This window comes from Triturus cristatus, chromosome 1_2 (assembly GCF_964204655.1).
Source record: "Triturus cristatus chromosome 1_2, aTriCri1.1, whole genome shotgun sequence".
Taxonomy (NCBI): Eukaryota; Metazoa; Chordata; class Amphibia; order Caudata; family Salamandridae; genus Triturus; species Triturus cristatus.
In genome coordinates, this window is record NC_140580.1 from 519,509,528 (window position 1) to 519,529,076 (window position 19,549).

The 19,549-nt window shown below is 48.3% G+C and overlaps 1 protein-coding gene across 4 annotated transcripts in view; it reads right to left on the minus strand.

Moving 5' to 3' along the window:
- The window catches only part of LOC146867553 (delta-1-pyrroline-5-carboxylate synthase), a 384,344-nt gene that overhangs the window by 28,684 nt on the left and 336,111 nt on the right, over window positions 1-19,549 (minus strand). For all 4 annotated transcript variants that reach the window (XM_085606275.1, XM_085606272.1, XM_085606277.1 and 1 more), the window contains exon 15: window positions 12,548-12,669. In XM_085606275.1, coding sequence (XP_085462401.1) covers window positions 12,548-12,669 — 122 coding nt within the window. The remainder of the gene's footprint in view (window positions 1-12,547; window positions 12,670-19,549) is intronic.

A 19,549-nucleotide genomic window follows, 5' to 3' on the forward strand; every position in this document is an offset into this window, starting at 1 on the left:
GGTATGATGCTGTAAGGCCATTGTTGCCGAAACTGCTCTGCCCAGTGAGTCAGTGGTGTCCAGGCCACATCGAATTGTGAACTTCGCTGCATCTTTCCTGTCAGCAACTGCCTGGGAGAGTACAGCCCAGGCCTCCTCTGGGACTGTTGGCAGCACCTGCGCAACTGTATCCCACAGAGCATGGGACCACCAAGCTCTGGTGGGGTGTTGCATGAGGAAGTTGGGTCCCCTGTGGGGGGGGTGCAATAGTCCCTGTGTTGGACTTGGACAACGTCCCAAGCAGGACGTCGCTAAGAGCTTCATTAAAGGAGAGAAGCAGTTCAGAGGGGGATACTCCCGGTTGAAGCACTTATCAAAACGTTCGTCTTGACTGCTACAGAGGGCGACGCCCCTACGGCTCTGTGGCGGGACTCAAAATGGGTCCGGCACCAACGGGAGGATCGGGATAAATCGAGGAGGCATGACTGGTACTGGTCCGGATCCATCTGTGGATCCAAGGGGCCCGTCTGGCACCAGAGCTGCCAGTGAAAATCCAGTAGGGGCCCCTCTGGAATCCATGAAGCTCAAAGGCATGGCAGAGGAAAAGGGCCACCCAAATATGAGGTGCATAGCCTCATAAAACTCTTTCAACTGGACAGGGGTCGCTCTGGATCCTGGAAACTCGTGTGGAGACAGCCCGGGCTCTACTGCGGAGCTAGGCCTCAAAATGTCAACGTTCCCTTGTCTTGTCGGCTGCCAGACTAGGAGAAATCAAAGATCTCTTCAACTTCTTCTAGAGGTGTGACTTACCTGAATGACCCTATTACTTCAAGTGCAACAAGGGTCTTGGACTCCGCAACTGCTCCTGGGACCTTCTTCTCGAACAGGATCGGCAGCGTCGCAGGTCAAGCCTCCATCAAGACCTTCGGGTTCAAGGTGCGCCAAGAAACAAGTTACTTACCTGTAACTTTGGTTCTCCAGTATTGGTAACACTCATAGATTCCCATAGCTTGTATCATTCCCCGTCGTCGGAATGGGAGTCTCGGTATCCAAAATAACATAGCAGTAGGTACAAAAGAGAAAGAAAAAAGCCTAGGCCTCATTCCCTTTTGTAGTATATCTACCTCTTTTTGTAAAAGAGACCAAAATAAAGCAACAACCAATCAGATTAGCCTCACCCCACAGAACCTTCCTGAGAGAAGCTCAGAGCCTCAGATTTTTGTAGCCGTTGTGTAACAGTACAACCACACCTGCCGAGGGCTGAGCTTTCCCAGGGGAGGAGGGTGGGCGCATGGGAATCTAGGAAAGTTACCAATACTGGAGAACCAAAGTTACAGGTAAGTAACTTGTTTCTTACTCCAGTATTGGAACTTTCATAGATTCCCATAGCTTGTATCAGAGTAGCTAGCAGTAAGAAACACATTTTGCCTCCCTGAGACATCTTAGTATCCATAACTATATATCACCGTACTTTTTTCTTTTTTTTTTTTTTACATAAAAGTACTATGCATAAGAAAAATACATAGCAAAATGTGCAAGAACCATACAAAGGAAGGAGAAAAGAAAGGAAAGCTCACCACTCAATGGAAGAGGTTCCTCAGGACTGCCTGGCCCACAGCCGTGTCTTCCTGTGCCAAGGTCTCCAGACAGTAATGTCTTGTAAAGGTGTGCACGCTGCTCCAAGTCGCAGCTCTGCAGATGTCTTTAATCTGGACCCCCGCAAAGAGAACCGTAGAGGAAGCCATGGACCTCGTCGAGTGTGCTCTAATTCTGCCCTCTAGAGGCTTGTCCGCTGCAGAATGACAGAACTGTATAGCACTGGAGATCCATCTAGCAATACCCTGCTTGGACAGGGGTAATCCTTTGCGGGGAGCACTGAATGCAACAAACAATTGCGAAGATTTTCTAAAGGCTTTAGTACGGTCCAGATAAAATTTCAAGCACCGCTGCACGTCCAGCGAATGAAGTGCCCTTTCCGCCGGTGTAGACGGTTGAGGAAAGAAAGCCTTGAGAATCACCGGCTCATTTAAATGAAAGTTCGAAGGCACCTTTGGAATAAACTTTGGATTAGTCCGTAGAATGACAGTATTCCTTTTGAATTGGAGGAAAGGTTTCTGAATTGTAAGAGCTTGCAATTCCCCAATACGCCTTGCTGACGTGAGAGCAAGAAGGAGTGCCAATTTCCATGAGAGGCACTTCAGATCCACTCGATGAACCGGTTCAAAAGGAGGCTTCATCAGCTGGGCGAGAACCAAGTTCAAATGCCATATGGGAGGCGGAGGCCTCACGGGAGGATAAACTCGTAACAGTCCCTTGAGAAATTGCTTGACAATTCGAGAGGACCAAAGAGACGGCCCAAAGGCAGTGCGTCTGAAGCGAGAAACTGCAGCCAAGTGCACCTTTATTGACGAATGAGCCAAACCTGCCTTAGCCAAGGACAGGAAATAAGGAAGAACTTGATGAAGCTGAGACAAAAAAGCATCCACACCTTGCTGATGGCACCATATGCAAAAGCGTTTCCATTTGAGACGGTAAGTCTTGTTAGTGGAAGGGGCTCTAGCCTGAGCGAGAACATCCCTTATTTCGTTCGAGAGAGGAAGATCTAGGAACTCTCGCTGCTCAGGAGCCATGCTGCGAGGAGTAAGGAATGAGGATCTGGATGCCAGATCTGGCCCTGGGACATAGTGAGAAGATCCGGAATCGTCCGTAGAGGACGAGGTGGGACCAGAGACAGAAGGTGAAGCTCCGTGAACCAAAACTGCCTCGGCCATGCCGGGGCTATTAAGATCATTTTGCATGGTTCTGCCTTGATCTTTCTGAGTATCCTCGGTATTAACGGAATGGGGGGAAAAGCGTACACAAATGCGCTTGACCAAGCTATCGAAAGCGCATTCCCCAGTGATCCGCGATGGTGAACTTTGCTTACGTAAGACTGGCATTTCCGGTTTTCCGGGGAGGCGAAAAGATCTATCGAAGGTTTTCCCCACTGGCGAAAAATGTCCTCCAAGACCATCTGGTTTAGTTCCCACTCGTGGCTGATAGATGAAAGCCTGCTGAGCCTGTCCGCCTTTTCGTTGAGGACCCCTGGAACGTGTTCCACTGTGAGTGATATTTCGTGGAGGATCGTCCAATCCCAAATCCTCTGGGCCTCCTGTGACAACGGAAGAGACCTGGTGCCCCCTACTTTGTTGATGTAATGTATGGCCGTGGTGTTGTCCGTGCGTACGAGAACCGCGGAACCCTGCAACCGTGGCCGAAATGCTTGAAGAGCCAGTCGAATCGCTCTGAGTTCCAGGAGGTTGATATGAAGGAGACGGTGTTTGGGTAACCAATGCCCGCTGACCTGCAAGTCCTGAAGCACCGCACCCCAGCCGTCCAGCGAGGAATCGGTCATGACAACATGAGGAGCCGGATTGCTTACGAAGGATAGACCTTGGGATAAATTCTCCTCCTGTGTCCACCACAAGGCGGCGTCCCTCATCGCCGCAGTAATCACCACCTTGTTGTCGAAAGAGCCGTGAACTTGTTGCCACTGCATGTCTTGTTGCTCTTGAAGAGATCGCATCCGTAATCTGCAATGGAGTATCAGAGGGATGCATGAAGAGATCACTCCTAGCAGGGATTTGTAACGGCGTACTGAAAGACACCTTCTTCTTCTCAACAGATGTGCCAAGGACTTCAGCTTTTCTTGCCTTTCGAAGGTTGGGGAAGCCTTGTTGAGAGACGTGTCCAAGATAGCACCTAGGAATCGTGCTCTCTTGGACGGACAGAGCGACGACTTCTCTCTGTTGAGAGTCAGACCCAGATTGCTGAACAAAGCTGTACACGCCCGACTGTTTCCACCTCAATGAACATGGAAGGAGCATTCAGCAACCAATCGTCCAGGTAGGGGAAGATTTGATAATGCTGCTTCCTGAGGAAAGCTGCTACCGGTGCCAGCACCTTGGTAAAGATCCTCGGGACAGAACGAAGTCCAAAGGGCAAAACCCTGAATTGGAAGTGGCTCTTGGCTACTGTGAAGCGTAGAAACCTCCTGTGGGCTGGATGAATAGGGATGTGAAAATACGCATCTTCGAGATCGAGAGTGGCCATGAAATCTCCCGGGTTGAGGAGACACAAGATATCCTGGAGAGACATCATCCGAAAGGATTGACAGATGAGATGGGTGTTGAGCTCCCTGAGATCTAAAATGGGTCGCCATTTCTCCGGCGTCTTCTTGACCAGGAAAAACCTGGAGTAGAAACCGTCCCCCCTCTGAGACAGGGGAACCGGTTCCACTGCTCCCTTGAGGAGCATCTGATGTACTTCGAGCCTTAAGAGACGCAGATGTTTTGAAGGCATGGCAACAGGGGGCTTGGAAGGTGGTATATGAAGCAACTCCAGCGTATGACCGTCTTGAATGATATTGAGGACCCAACGGTCCGATGTTATCAGGGTCCAGTTGTGGAGGTAATGGGAAACCCTGCCTCCCACAGGTGTCAACGGGGAGGAGGGTACAGTAGGCAGAGCCAGAACGCCGCTATTGTCTCTTGGAGGCGTCACGTCCCTGGCGAGTCTGTTTTCCTCTAGTGGTTGAGCGAAAGAAAGATGCGGACTGGCCTTGTCGTTGTTGGTACTGTGGGCGATACGACTGGGAGGTCGAACCATAAGAAGAGTACCGTTGCTGTTGGTACGAGCCTCTGTAGGACGTGGTACTCTTCCCTCTGGTCCCACGGAAAGGCACTTTACGATACTGAAGAGTGCCTAGAGACATCGCCGTCTCCGTATCTTTTTTAATGTCCTGGAGGGCATCTTCGACATGTTACCCAAACAATGCCTCCCCATCAAACGGGAGGTCCAAGATCTTGTTCTCAACCTCCGGTCAGAACCAAGTCGCTCGGAGCCAGCCCTACCGACGAAGAACAGCCGCACCTGCCAGTGCACGGAAAGCTGTAGTGGCGATGTCCATGGCGCAGTCGATCACTTCCGCCGACGTAGCCTCCCCCTCCTGAAGAATTTTCTTGGCCTCCGTCTTGGCCTCCGATGGAAGTTGGTCCAAGTAAGGCGAAAGGTCGCACCACATTTGGCAATCGTACCTGCCGAGGATCGCCAACGCATTAGCTGCCCTTACTAAAAGACTGGCCATAGAGTAGAACCGTTTTCCCTCATTATCCAGGCGCCTCCCTTCCTTATCCGGAGGGGTGGTGAGTGGTGCCGAAGGATTACGAGACTTGCGTTGCGCCGCCTGGGAGACTACCGAATCCGGCTTCGGCTGACCAATCAAGGACGCTGGACTGTCCTCAGGCGCCTTGTACTTCTTTTCGAGGCGCGGCAAAACCGGAATCACCGTAGCCGGGTTCCTCAGCCTTCAAACCCTCGTCCCAGAGATGGCGAACAATGGGAATTGAACGAACCACTTTCCTGTAGGGCTCCTTAAAATCATACAGGAAGCATTCCGTTGGGGCTGACGGCATAGGAAGCTGGAATCTACTGGAAGCCCTTTCCATCAGCTTGTGGAAACCCCCAACATCTGCCGGGGGAGAATCCACCGGATCAGGAGTAGGTGAAACCGGATCCGGAATGACAGTCCTCCCACTCAGCACACTGATTAGACGTGTTGCCAGTATCTTGATCCTCATCAGAGGAATCATCAGGAACAACCGGGATCGCTGGGGGCAACCCTGGGCTGGAAACGTGCAGTTGAGAAACCACCTGAGGCGGTTGCCCCGGTGAAAATTCTGTAGGAGCCGATGGAGTAGGCACAGTATGCACTGCAGAGAAAGTCGAAGACGGAGGAGGAGGAACGTGAGAAAACCTGTTCCGATAATCCTGTAACATGCCCTGGAGATCTGCCAGGAGCGATGAAGGAACCGCAACCGTACCCTGGCCTGCGCTGTCCTGACGCCCATAGGATGGTGGATAGGCGTACCCAGGCGTGTAGTCGCCCTCTGAATCCGTGTCCTGACATTTCACCAGTAGTTGTGAAGGACTATGGGCATAACCACAAGAATCCTGATCATCCCCATCGGAGTCTTCTTCTTCTAATAACAATGCGGGAGGCAAGGGGGTCACCCTCCTTGGCGATGTCATATCCGGTGTTATACGTCTCAAGGAAATTGTAATCCTCTCCGTCGACGAGGTCGTCGTCGGAACCGTCGGCGTTGATAATGGAACCATCGTCGACTAGGTCGTCGACGGAAGCTGCACCGTCGACGACTGGATCGTCGACGAAGATATTGGCGTCGTCGACGAAACCGTCGACACCCCCGCTCTCGTCGACGTAGTCATAGCTCTCGTGGACAACACCGTCGTCGCCACCGCCGTCGTCGCCACCCTCGTCGACACCCTTGTAGACGACGATATCGTCGTCGACACACCCGTCGACGCGGCCGTCAATGCTGGAACAGAAGGCACCGTCAACGACGCCGGGACTTTCCTAAGTTGAGGTTTTGAAGTCTTCGTCGACGGAGTCTGCAGCTGCGTCGTCGACGATCTAGAGTCCTTTTCGGACTTCTCTGAAGATAGAGAAGAGGGCTTCTTGAACGCCTTAGTGGATGCCACCACTGCTGGGGCAGTAGAAAGTCCTTCCCTCTCCTTTGCACCGTGGTGAGGAGATTTACTCGGACTCCGGCTCTCAGACTCACGGGGGGTCTTTTTTGAGGCCTTAGCAGGGCGGTCAGAGGATGGCGAAGGGGAACCCCTACCCCTTCTCACTGACCTGCGAGAGGAGGTGCCAGAAGATGAGTTCTCACTGTCACTGGATGTAGCACCCTTCCGTGACTTAACCTTCTGGAGCCACGTGAGAAGGCAACCCTCACGGTCCCCGGAGGGTCTTTGTAGAAAATGTGTGGCAGATCTTACATTCCGCAGCCTTATGATCCGGGTACAGGCAATAAATACAATCCTTATGCCTGTCCTCCACGTAGAGCCGCTTTTTGCCACAGGTGGAACAAGGCTTGACCAGGGCTTTCTTCTCCTTGTCAGACATTCCTGAAGGAAAACAGCAACAAGTTGGAAGAAAAATATTTTGGAAAAAGCAGTCAACAAAGTTGAAATGAGCAGAGCTCAAAAGAGCCTCCCTAAGCACAACGTGCGGTAGAAAATCTGAGGCTCTGCGCCTCTCTCAGGAAGGTTCTGTGGGGTGAGGTTAATCTGATTGGTTGTTGCTTTATTATGGTCTCTTTTACAAAAAGAGGTAGATATACTACAAAAGGAAATGAGGCCTAGGCCTTTTTCTTTCTCTTTTGTACCTACTGCTATGTTATTTTGGATACCGAGACTCCCATTCCGACGACGGGGAATGATACAAGCTATGGGAATCTATGAAAGTTTCAATACTGGAGTAATCGGAGCAGGCCTTCAGATTGTGGTTGTGCCACAGGCATACAAGATGCGTGTCCATCACAGACATCAAACGGTGACTAGTGCCGCAGAGGCTTGAAGACGGCCTCCAGAGAGGACATCCCTGCCCCAACGGGAGGAAAACCTCAAAAAGACTCAACAAAAAGTAAAAAAAAAAAAAATGTGGCCTCAAATTGACAAAGGGGTAGTTCTTCTCCGTATCTATGCTAACTGGTGCAGAAAGGAAAGAACTGATGTCCTCACGCTGGGGTGGCATCTATGTATTCTATGCAGTCTGATGCCTGGAGATAATTAGAAAAGTAAGGAATCTGCAACTAGAAGTCTCTAGCAGATAAACAAATGTGTGCAAAACAGCTTCTGAAATTAATAGACTAAAAACATTAGCTGTGTAGCACAGCAACCTTAACTGTGCCGGCGTATGAGGATATTGTCCTCAGGCATTGATCACATACATTTCCTGGAATTGAGTTTGATTTGCCTATCTCTATGGGTTTCTAACCTGTTCAAGAAAAGCTCAATTCTGATCAGATGAAAACCACCAGCAGAATACAGTATACATGGAAATACAGAATGAGAAATTGTATTTATTTTCTCGAGGGAAACTCCAACTCTGTGGAACTTAGCAGTAAAGCAATGTATGCTGCTCTCAGTTCAACCTCTACAATGTGTCTAAACCCCAAAAGCAGATTCGCCTTTCAGGCGGCTGACTTGAACTTGCATGGAGCTGCATTCAGCATTGTTAGGACTAAAATTCCTCATAGTTGAACCATAGTTTCTGGGAAAAATGATCTTAACTACATGGTGCAAGATCGTTTTGTACACATTCCCAACCGTTTAACACTCCACAAGTTCACTATCCACCATGCCATCTTCCTTCACTTCTACTTTCCACGTCCTTTCATTGCTCCTTCCTATTCCTTCAAGCAGATTCTCAGTCCTAGGTTGTGGCTGAGAATTTACTTGGTAGGGACATGGTAGGAAAATGAAAAGTCACAGCTCAAAACTTTAGGATATATACTGAAGAGAGGTACCATTCATGTTACAGCGAGCTTACATGTTCAGACCGCACACTGGTACCGTAGGTTACAACAGTCGTGAAGGAACTTATTTCAGACAGCAATAGTGATGATGATGGGAAATCATTGCAGATGCGGAAATGCCCCCACTGTGATTCAAGATAAAAGTCAAGTGCTTTCCCAAAGCAAGAAAATAACATCAGCAATAAGTGGCCCCAACTCAACATGAACTAGTCCTCAAATGTCAAAATGTGATTTAAGTAATTAAAATGCAATAACAACGACCTCCTAAAAATCTTGAGATTTTTTTTTACCCATACTTTGTTAAATACCTGCTTTTTGGGGTAAATTAATATACACAAAACGTTTGGCATTCACTGTGAATACTTTATTTTTACTGATTTAAGTTTTTAGTAAATACACAATTCTGAACCTCAAATATCAACCTATCATTTTCTTCAAGTAGTTGCAAGTGCTACAGCTCTTTGTCCGTACACGAATGAGCCAACAGGGTATGCTAATATGATACTACATTTAAAGACTCCATTGCCAAATTCACAGATTTTGGGCAACAATGGGGATTTTAAAAACCACCTGGGTACATCTACTCGAGCCTTGCAGTAAGGTATTAATAAAGTGTCTCCAGCATCCCCCCCACAAATTATTTTCAGAACAGGGTGGACAGACTGAAGCTTAGGTTTTCAGGGCCAAAAAGTGTTAAAAGTTGAAATTTCCACTCATCACAGCCGATAACAAGAAGACCTTTGTTATCTGGCAGCTCTCCTGTACATTTTTGTAGTTTCTATTTTGGGATTTCAAACACCACAGAATGAATATACAGCAAACCATAGCTGGAATTACTAAGTTCAATTGTTTTCTACAAGTATGGCGTTGAGGCATAGAGTGGTTATCCTCGGCAATATCTTCCATATCAGAGTTTGATTAGGAAATGCAACTTTTTGGACACTCCCTATAACATTTCTCACATAGGCCCATCTGCATTAAAACATTTTTGAGATCAAACAGAGGTGAAAAATGTTCAGTTTTGTGCAAATTAGCCACGTGTCTAAAGTTGTAAGACACCCCAAAAACAATTGCTTTTCCTGAAGCCCAGGGCGCTTGCCGTGGCCCTGATCTCCTTGAACAGCTCGCGATGGGACAATGGGACTCCCAAACAGGTGAGTCCAATTGTATGGCATGTCCATGACGGATGACTGGACCTCACCTGAAAAACCGGTGGCCCATATACAAGCGTGGTGCTGAATGGTGACACTGGTAACAATGGCCCACGCAATGGAACTTGTGATGTCTAAGCTACAATAAATTGCAAACTTGGTTGCAGTATGACCGTCCTGTATGCCCTGGACAAGGACACGGAGATTGTCAGGGACACCTGGGATGACTTGAGCCACAGAGTCCCAAAGGGTGTGAGAGTAGTACCCCAGCAGGCAGCTGGCATTTACTGATCCAAGCGCCAAGATGATGGAGGAGATAACACTCTTCCTGAATGTCTCCACCCATTTTGAGTCCCTATTGCGGAGGGGGTGGGGGGAAGGAGGGAGAGTTATCAGGAATGAGTTGGGATTCGTTTTGCTTACAGATGCCTACCCACCAAGAGAGGTGAGGGGTGTAGAGATACAAAATGCAGGGTCCCCTGGAGTAGTTTGTGCAATTTGCCAGTTGACCAGGGGCCAGAGCAAGGTGTGACCGATGCCCCCAACAAAATGTTCATAAGGGCCTTTTTTAAAGTTAAGACAGGCTCAGTAGATGATGATGTGGAGGAAACTGAGCCTCAACGGCAGCCGAGCATGACTTCGATTGAATGTCAGAGAGGAAAATTGGAGCCTCATCTTCTGACATCGTTGGAGTCAGCATCGGCGTCAATGCGCTGGGGACCGAAGCCAGAAGAAGCCCCATTATGGGATCGGAGGGTCCACTTAGCACTGAGGGCGAACCTACCGGCGGTTACCCAGGTGGATAACTGCTCAGCTCCGTTGGGCCTGCATGTGTGAAAGAGGGAGTCGGCAAGGATTCAAACAGAGTATGGCCTTGTGGAACATTTCAATCAGCTTAGGAGTGGCAGATGGCACCGGAAACTCTGTTTGGGCTGGAACAAGTTGCAGGATCGGCTCTCAGGTTGAAAGATTTAAAAAGCGAGATCTAGCTGTATTGTCCCACCGCTCATCAGGGAAGTGTGAGCGATGGAAAGGAGATGAGTCCTATTTAAATTTCTTGTGTTTCTCTTCAACTTACCCAAAGTTTTGGATCGAGTGGGAGACCGACCCCTGGAACGACTTCTGCAGCTTCTGGATCTCGAAACGGATCGAACTTTTACCAATACTCGTCACTGCAGGCCTTAGAGTCATAGAGCAACCCCAGGCCCCGTATCGGGGCGGCGGGGATCGGGGGGACTGCCCTGGTCTGGTTATCCTCCTTCCTGAGCAACCGCACCCAGGCTGTCCGCCTGGGTGAATTCACAGCGGACATCCGGAAAGTTCAGTGCGGGGTCCCCCAAGGTTCCTCTCTCTCTCCCCTTCTGTTTAACTTGTATATTGCCCCTTTAATTTTTTCTCTTCAACAGATGGAGGTCACCGTATTCAATTATGCGGATGACCTCCAGCTGGTCTTTAATCTCTCTTCTCCCTCTGCTATTCTTAATTTCCAAACTGTCATGCTCCATATCAGGGACTGGATGAACCACAACTACCTGAAACTCAACCCTGATAAAACCGAGTTGGTGCTGACGGGCGGTACATCCAGCCCCTGGTCCCCTCTCTTCTGGCCCCCCGCCCTTGGTCCCTCTCCTGCTCCCTCTTCCTCAGTTAAAACTTTAGGCATAAAACTTAATTCTCAACTCACCCTTCACTCCCAGGTCAGCTCTGTGGTATCCTCTTCTATCCTCTCACTGCACACTATACGCAGGGTGTCCCGCTTCTTCACTTTCTCTGCCCTCAAACTCATTATCTTGGCCATGGTGATGTCCCGCCTGGACTATGGGAACGCCCTGTATGCTGGTATCCCCGCATACAGTTTGCGTCGCCTACAACAGATACAAAACCAGGCGGCTCGCCTGGTCTTCAATCTCCCTAAATTTCACCATTCCACCCCACTTCTGAATTCACTACATTGGCTCCCCGTGCGAGCTAGAATTCAATTCAAGCTCGCATCCATTACCTTTTTGGCCCGATCGGGCTTGGCGCCAGCCTTCATTTCTTCTGAAATTGCCTCATATATCCCCACCAGGACTTTACGTTCCTCCTCCCAGTTCCTCCTCACCATCCCACGCTTCCGGAGAAAGAAGTGGGGAGGATCTAAATTTGCTATCCTTGCCCCTACCCTCTGGAATTCCCTTCCCCTTGAACTTCGTTCCATCACCCTCTATTCACAGTTCCGTAAACGCCTTAAAACCCACTTATTCACAAAGTCCCTTGTATAAACGCTCCCCCTTCCCTCCCTGTTTTTAACCTCAGTTTCCCGTCAGCCATAGCGCCAAGAAACCGCTGGTATACGTGCGCTTTAAAAATACTTTCAAACTCAAACTCAAACTCAGGCACCACAGGCAAATTTGATGAGGATCTGTCAGACATTTGTTAGTCAATAGTCCTTACAGGGCTTTGGGAGGTGACATGTGCCTAGCACACTGTAAAACAATTTTTTGAGTTGAGTCTCTCAAAGAGATGGGAGGTGGCTCTGGATCCGAGTCTTTTGGCGTGGAAAAAAAAAGAATTGAAGTCAATGTGTGAGAGTGGTGCCCTTTCAGGCTAGGCAAGTCACTTCCAGAGCAGAACTATGTCAGTGCAGCCATAAGGTAAAACCTACCGATGCACAGAGGTTCTGCCGAAACATTTTCGGATCCAGTCTGACTCCTGGGGACTATTCATAACGTGAGGAATCGGCAGCCAGAATCTATCACAAAATCTAGACTTACCTGTTGATATTTTTAAAAAAATCTTTCTTTTGTCCTCAATATGGTGTCCCATCAAAGTGTTGGGGTTGATATTCGGAGTGCACAACAAGTGGTAGAGGTTCAATCACTACCAGATGTATGCCTTAATCAATGTGTTATAGGTGGAAATTGTGGATGGGCACATATTTTAAAACCAAAATTAATCATAATACTATGTGCACATAAATCACACAAAACAGAGTGAGGAATAATGCAGTATAAACGCTCTCACAAGCAAAGTGAAATTATCGTCTTCCAAACTGACCTGTTCCACTCTTAGCATGTCAATAATCTGATCAAATACAGCGGTCCTCAGCAAATCTCGGTGGATTAATAGAGTTTCTACTGCATTACAGGCTGCAGGATAGTCACATTTTGAGTCTCTTACTATCAGTGGGAAGAAAAGCGGAAAATATTGAAAATCATCATTAGAAAACACAAAGTTAAAGTGTGCCACAGTATTCCCTCACAAACAATCCAATGTCTTTGTTTAACTCTTATTTGCTCTTAATTTGACTTGGAAGTCACACTCTTGTATGTATGATACTCCAAAATGTGGCATGTCGATGAGATATTAAATAACTTTATTCAATAAACCTTTTTGTAGGTGCTACACTAAAAACAATACACAACTTCGATTGACCTGAAGGATTGTTGGTTATGTTCTTGCACTATTTATTCAGCTCGCAGAGAATTTTTTAATACATTAGTAACAGCCCTTTTACAAACAGGTCAGTTTCCTAAGTGAGGGCACAGACCGGCGTCTGCAAATGTCTCATAAATGCCCATTTTTATTGATGCTTTTTCTTGTCCTCAGGATTGGAATAACTAAATATCAATCAACCTCATAGGGTAAGATGCAGAGGTGCGAGATGTGTAATTGTAGAGGAACCCGTTGCAGTACTATTTGAGGAAAATATGGATCAAGCATCGCATTTCTCAGCAATAGGGCTGTTCTCTTAATGAATTTACCTTGAAAACATGCATAGGATCATCATTCTCCAAATGAAAAGGTTACTTGCCTTCGGTGACACCTTTTCTGGTAGAGACTAACTGCAGATTCGTCACCTTATGCATTTCTCCCAGGCACCATACTGGACCCAGAAGCTTCAAAAGCAGTTCCCTTGCACATCAACAGGTGGCATTGTGAGGCTCAGAGTCTGGTATGTCAAATCTTGATGTGCTGTCAGGGCCTCTATAAGACAGTCACCTCCCTGCGCAAATGTCAATTTCTTTCTAATCTCCGTCCACTTCGTCGTTCGTGCAGCAATTAAAATCAGAAGTGCAATGCGCAGTCGTTTCAGATTTGGGATCTTATTAATAGACTGTACAAGTCCATTCCACAGAAAGGGGAGGAGAGTGAGTAAGTGAAGAATCTGCAGTTAAACAGTCTCTACCAGAAAAGGGGTTACTGAAGTTAAGTAACTTGTTCTTCTGATAAACTTCGGACTGAAGATTCCTTACTTTGTGAGGAGATGCCAAAGCTGTACCACCCCAGGTGTAAAGAGGCTCAGACCAGGGAGTGTTAGAGCGAAAAGCCCATCCTGCCAAACCTATATATCCAGGCAGTAATGCTTTATGAATGTGTGATGGGGTGCCCCACGCAGTGGCCTCTAAAATGCCCATGACCTGCATGCCGCACACTAGCACAGTGGTAGCAGCCATCGGTCTGGTGGAATGAGCGTGTAAGCCTTCTAGGTGTTACTTCTTAGCTAGCCCATAGCACAACCTATCCTGAGATGGTCTTCTTTTGCACCGCTATGCCTTTCTTAACCCCTGAAAAGCTGACCGTCCTGTTGGCATTTCCTGCTTCGCTCCACATAGAGGCTACATGCCCATTGAGGGTCAAGGCGATGAAGCTGTCCTTCCTCCTAGGAGTAATGAGTTGGTGCATAGAAAACCAACAAGCTTGCTGGGTAATCAGGGAGATGCCATAAATATTCAGCCACTTCCAGAGGCGCAGAGCCTCCTGGCACATGACCCACAACCCCACACCACCGTGTTTGTTGCAGTACAACATAGCGGACGTGTTGTGTGTAAGCACCTGTCCCTGTTCCCTCTTGATGGCTGGAAGGGACGCCTTTAGTGGCAAACAAATTGCTCCTAACTCCAGCAAACGGATGTGGAGACAAGCTTCTGCTGGAGACCAGAGTCCGCAGGTTCTGGGTGGGGTAAGGAGAGTGGTCTGTCGCCGGACCAAGTGCGGTCGAGCAACCACCAGTGCAGGTCTTTTGCAGTCTCCAACACCTGGATATTGTGTGACAGGCTGCCTTGGTGCTGAGCCCACCAAGACTTCAGATCCTACTGCACAGCTAGCATGTGCCACCTAGCATGGTCCATAAACCAGACGCAGGAGGCCAAGATGCTCAGAAGCCTCAGAGCCGCTTTCACTAAGACCTGGGTCAAGGGTTGAAACATCGGGATCATAATCTGAATGTCCTTGACTCATTGAAGTGTGGGAACAGCAAGAAAGAACAGTATATAAAGGCTCAGATGAAGGGGATCTATAGGGAAGGAGTCAGGTGTGACTTCAGAACACTTATGGAAAAACACAACTAAGTCAACGGGTCGGCCGTCATCTGGAGGTGGCTTACGACTGAGACAAGGGCGGCTTTAGCAGCCATCCAATCTTCACAGATGGGCTGCGACCACACCTACACCGTGGTGAACACCAGAGGTGCACTGCTCAGACCAAAGGGGAGCGCAGAGAAATTAAAGTGCTTGTGGCTTACCTAAAACTGCAGGTAACTCTTGTGGCACTGCAAGACAAGAATATGAAAATAGGGGTCCTACAAGTAGAGTGTCACCATCCAGTCTCCTGGATCCAGGGCAGGCAGAACTTGAGCCAGAGTAAGCAGCTTGAACACTTCCATCCGGTGGAAGAATATCAGAGGGCGAAGATCAAGGATGAGGCGAAAGCCTCCATCCTTTTTAGGCATCAGGAAAGAACAGAGATAACAACAAGACCTGATCTGTGATGACAACAGCCTCTCTACTACTCCTTTGGCCAAGAGAGCTTGAACTTCTCCACGGAATATGGACAAGTGGGCTTCCGGGAGGTGTTTGGGTGCAGGAGGCATTTCCTGGGGATAGGACAGAAAGATAGAGATTAGCCCTGCTCTACGATTTGGAGCACTCCTAGGTATGATGCTCTGCCATGTGGGGAGGTGAAAGGTGACCTGATTTGCTAGCAAGGCAAACGCGAGAGGCCAAGAACAATTTAAACAGATTTTGCAGTTTTGGGAGGGGGAGGGGAGGGTTTGTGGTCTGGGTAGTGTTTTGCACCTGTGGGTCTGAACATTGTCAGCCAGCTCCCACGCCTTGCACCCGAAAGGGCTGGGAGGACTGTTGCTGCTGAGGCCCATGTTGGCATTGCCTCTGCATATATCCTCTGCCAAAGCCTTGAAAGGTGCATTCTTAGGGGAATTACCGAGCTGGCTGAGCTAGGCCCAGAGAGTGAGCATTGGCTTTGCTGTCCTGAAATCACTCTAGAGCAGGGTCAGCCTTCGCCATGAAATGCTCTTAGCCATTGAACAACATGCCCATGAGGGATTGCTGGACGTCTGAAGAAAACCCTGTGCAGCGGATCCATTTGTGGCAACTAGGCACCCCGCTGGTGCAGACTACCCCAACCAAGCAAGTGGTTGTGTCCAGGCCAGAACGAATTGTATATTTAGCAGCATCTTGGCCATCGAGGATGAGACATTGCAGGGTATGGTTTGTCAGCCTGTGGGACAGCTTGCAACACATCGCCACTTATGTGAGACTAGTGTCCTAGGAGGTATTGACAGATAGCAGGGAAAGACTGGCGCCGTTGAAAACTCTTTTTTGCATATTTTCCATTGGTTTGGATTCCTGATCAGGTAAAGTGGTGGGAAAAGAATTGGGGCTCAGGTGGCTGGATGATGCCTGCACCACCAAGCTCTCCAGGCTAGGATGCTAGAGCAAGAAGTCGGGATCCCCCGGAGCAGACCTTTGATGTCTTGCCACTTGTCTGTTGACGGGGGTCAAGATCCTGGTTTAGTCCAGGGGCTTCGTTAAAAGGTAAGAGGATTGCTGCAGGGTTAAGAACCTCTGTCAAAACGTTGGTCTTGACCACATACATTGGTAGAGATAAGTCCAGTTCTTCACGTGCCCTTCTAATAACAGCTGGGAAGGAGGCTGAATAGGTCTCGCCTAGCTATTGCGTTTACGCAATCGTTATGCGAGACTCTAGTAAGAGGGGCATTTCAAAGTGCTCCCAAAAGTGGATTGCATGGCGAGCACGCGCACAATCACGTGCATCGTGCCGCCATGCAATCCGTTTGGGGTAGCGCTTCAGCCCACTGGCGCGTGCACCATACTTCAAAGGGTCCGCTCCCCGCCTGGAATGCGCTCCCCCGCCACAGGCATGCCGAGAGATTGTTTCCTCATGGCCCCATTGTTTTGCTGTAAAATTTTCCAGAATGGGTTTCGACTTTTGCTTAAGGTTCTCCATTCCCTTTCCCAGATTCAAATCTTAAATGATGGAGTTGTTTGAATTTAATTATGGCTTGAAATCATATTCCCACCCATCCAATGAGTTTTAAAGACTACATGTTAAACATAAAAAAAACACCCGTAAGAAGAGGGACACAGGACCATTAATGAATCAGAAAAATGTCTCTTATTGCGATACAGGTAGGTAATTTGTAGGTCTCGCATCTCTCCCTGTCTCCCTTTCGCTCACTTCTCTGCCAAACGTGCGCTAACCCGCGGTGCTACCTCACTTGTTGCATCTCTTCCTTGGCTTGGCACACTTCCAAGTGTTCTCAGAGGTTTATGAAGTCACAGCTGCTGTCGGCGTTTTTGGCGCTCCCGACAGAGTTGATGAGTCAGGCGTGAGATCTTATTACAGACCTGCCTGGTGTGAACTTTAACCCCACGAGACGCGTACTTAAATGAGCTGGTACTTCACACACGACATATAAAGGAACTATAAATAAAGGCTCAAAAAGTAAAATATCAAAACGGCTCGGGTTTGCAAGAAGGGGCGGGTGCAACCGCCATGCGCAGCTGAGAATGCGGGACTCTGGGGTTCAGGAAACCTGTATTATAACCTGTAAAGTCCAGTGCTCGAGAAAATCACATTTCACAAACGCGCTGAAGGGAGCATTACAATTTATAATACGCATGCGCACTGCCTATACAAGCATGAATACTTTTGGACCACTTTGCTCTTGTTTTCTCCGAATCCTCTAGCAGTGTACGGGGTTTTCTCTGAACGGCGCGCGGACGTGCTGTGAAGCAAAATTGTAGTCGTTGCGAGTTATATCCATTTGTATCTAACGGTGTAGATTGGTGTGAGCTGATCTGTGTATTTCCCCAGTACAAATATTCTTTTCGTTTTCTGCCGGGAATTGAAACGGCGGAATCAAAAATATGGCGCCACATCCAGGTACAGCAGAACCATATTTGCAACTACTGAATTGGAATCTCCAAACGGGTATCCTGCGTGTTTCATTTGTTTCGTAAAACAACAACGGAGCAAAAAAATTCACTTAATGGCAAAGCACCACATTAAAAAAACAGGGTCTCCTGCTTTTCAAAACATGCACAGTGCTGTTTGTTATGTTTCTCCCGCGTACTGATGACAGTGGAAAATGTCTGCCTTTGTTTTTCACACTCCCAATGCAACTGCGGGTCTCTGGGTGCCCAGAAGGGATGTTTGCGTAAAGATTAGGTAATAACCCCACACCCCTTTTATTCAACAACCTGGCTCCAAGCTTATTTGGTGGCTTGCACCGGCCAGCCTGTCTTACATTTTTATCTCCTCAGCAAGATTCCGAAGCCTGAACTCTCACAACAGAATGTAGGCACTTCCTGCACCTCCAATGGAAGATTTCCAAAACGTGAGAAAAAGATGACCCTTTTGTCTGAATATTTGCAGTGTTTTTTCTTGATGTTTGTTATGTTTCTCTCGCGTACTGATGACAGTGGAAAATGTCTGCCTTTGTTTTTCACACTCCCAATGCAACTGCGGGTCTCTGGGTGCCCAGAGTGCAGTGTTTTTTCTTGCATGTGTCTCGTTCGCGCAGTGGAGAGCGGGGCCTTGTGGAAAGGCCAATTGGAAATTGTTTCTTCTGTAGCCAAATGGGTTGTCACCTGGAGCTGAAGAGATGACAATTTGGGGCATAGCTGCAAGGAAATGGTGCATTGTGGCACTGCGGCAAATTTTGCAGTGCCACGTCTATGTAGTGCTTTAATTTGTACAGCCGCTTTTATTTTTACAATTTGAAGCCCTCCTCACGGGAAAGTTTTGCCATACATATTTGTATCCCTCTGGTGCACAGTTGCTGTAACAAATGAAAACACTGGTGAATGGCTCCAGGGCGCCCTCTGCTTCAGCTCTGAAGTCAGTGACTCTGCCCCAGCCCTACCGAACACTATAAAATGGCTCCATGGCATGCTCTGCATCAGCGCTGACCTCAGTTACTCTGCCCTACCTGGTGCTGTAGAGTGGTTTTGTAGAGTGGTGCTATAGAGCTTTCAACACAGCTTAAAAACATTGCAAAAGCCAATCGCTAGGGCCAAAAACTTACAAGGGTCCCAAAAGCGAGACCTATTGGCTATGCCAATGCTTGTTTTTCTGTAGCAGTAGGAATAGGAGAGCAGAGGCCAGAGCCAGGAGAGGCGTCAAGCCCATTGACACCCTGCAAATCAAAAATGTTCCTCATCATAAAATATATTGCCATCTCCATCGCCATCTTGGTTGTATTTGCGGAACTCTAGGCAGGGATGACATGGGACTTAAGCTTCGGAATCTGATAGAAGCATGGGATTTGAATCTGGCATTTGTGACATTGGAATCTGTGCCGGGGCTCGTATCTGTGGCTTTGGACGTTGCGCTGAGAAGGGAGCCAGCAGTGCTGCGCTCTGAGATGGGGCCGACATCTGGTAAAGATCGAGTGGTGCGTTCTGCATACGAAATGGATCCGCCAATGTTTTTCTCACAGGCTGCCACCTCAACTTAGTAGAGCCCAAAAGCACTTCAGGGGCAATCGGTGGGCTACCAAAAATAGAGGTGTTCACCTCCTTCAGGCATCAAACTTCTTCCGCTGTGTCTGTCCACTGAGGAAGGGGTCGGAGGGAGATTGAGGGGCAGCGCTTGAGAAGCAGGCTCTGAAGCTGCTCCGAGGCCTATATGTACCCGGGGCGTTGTGTAACTCAAGGTGGCAGGACGTCTGTAAATGTGCTTGGACTGGTCTTTATTTAAAAATGTTTGGACTTACTTCAACTCCTGGACCGT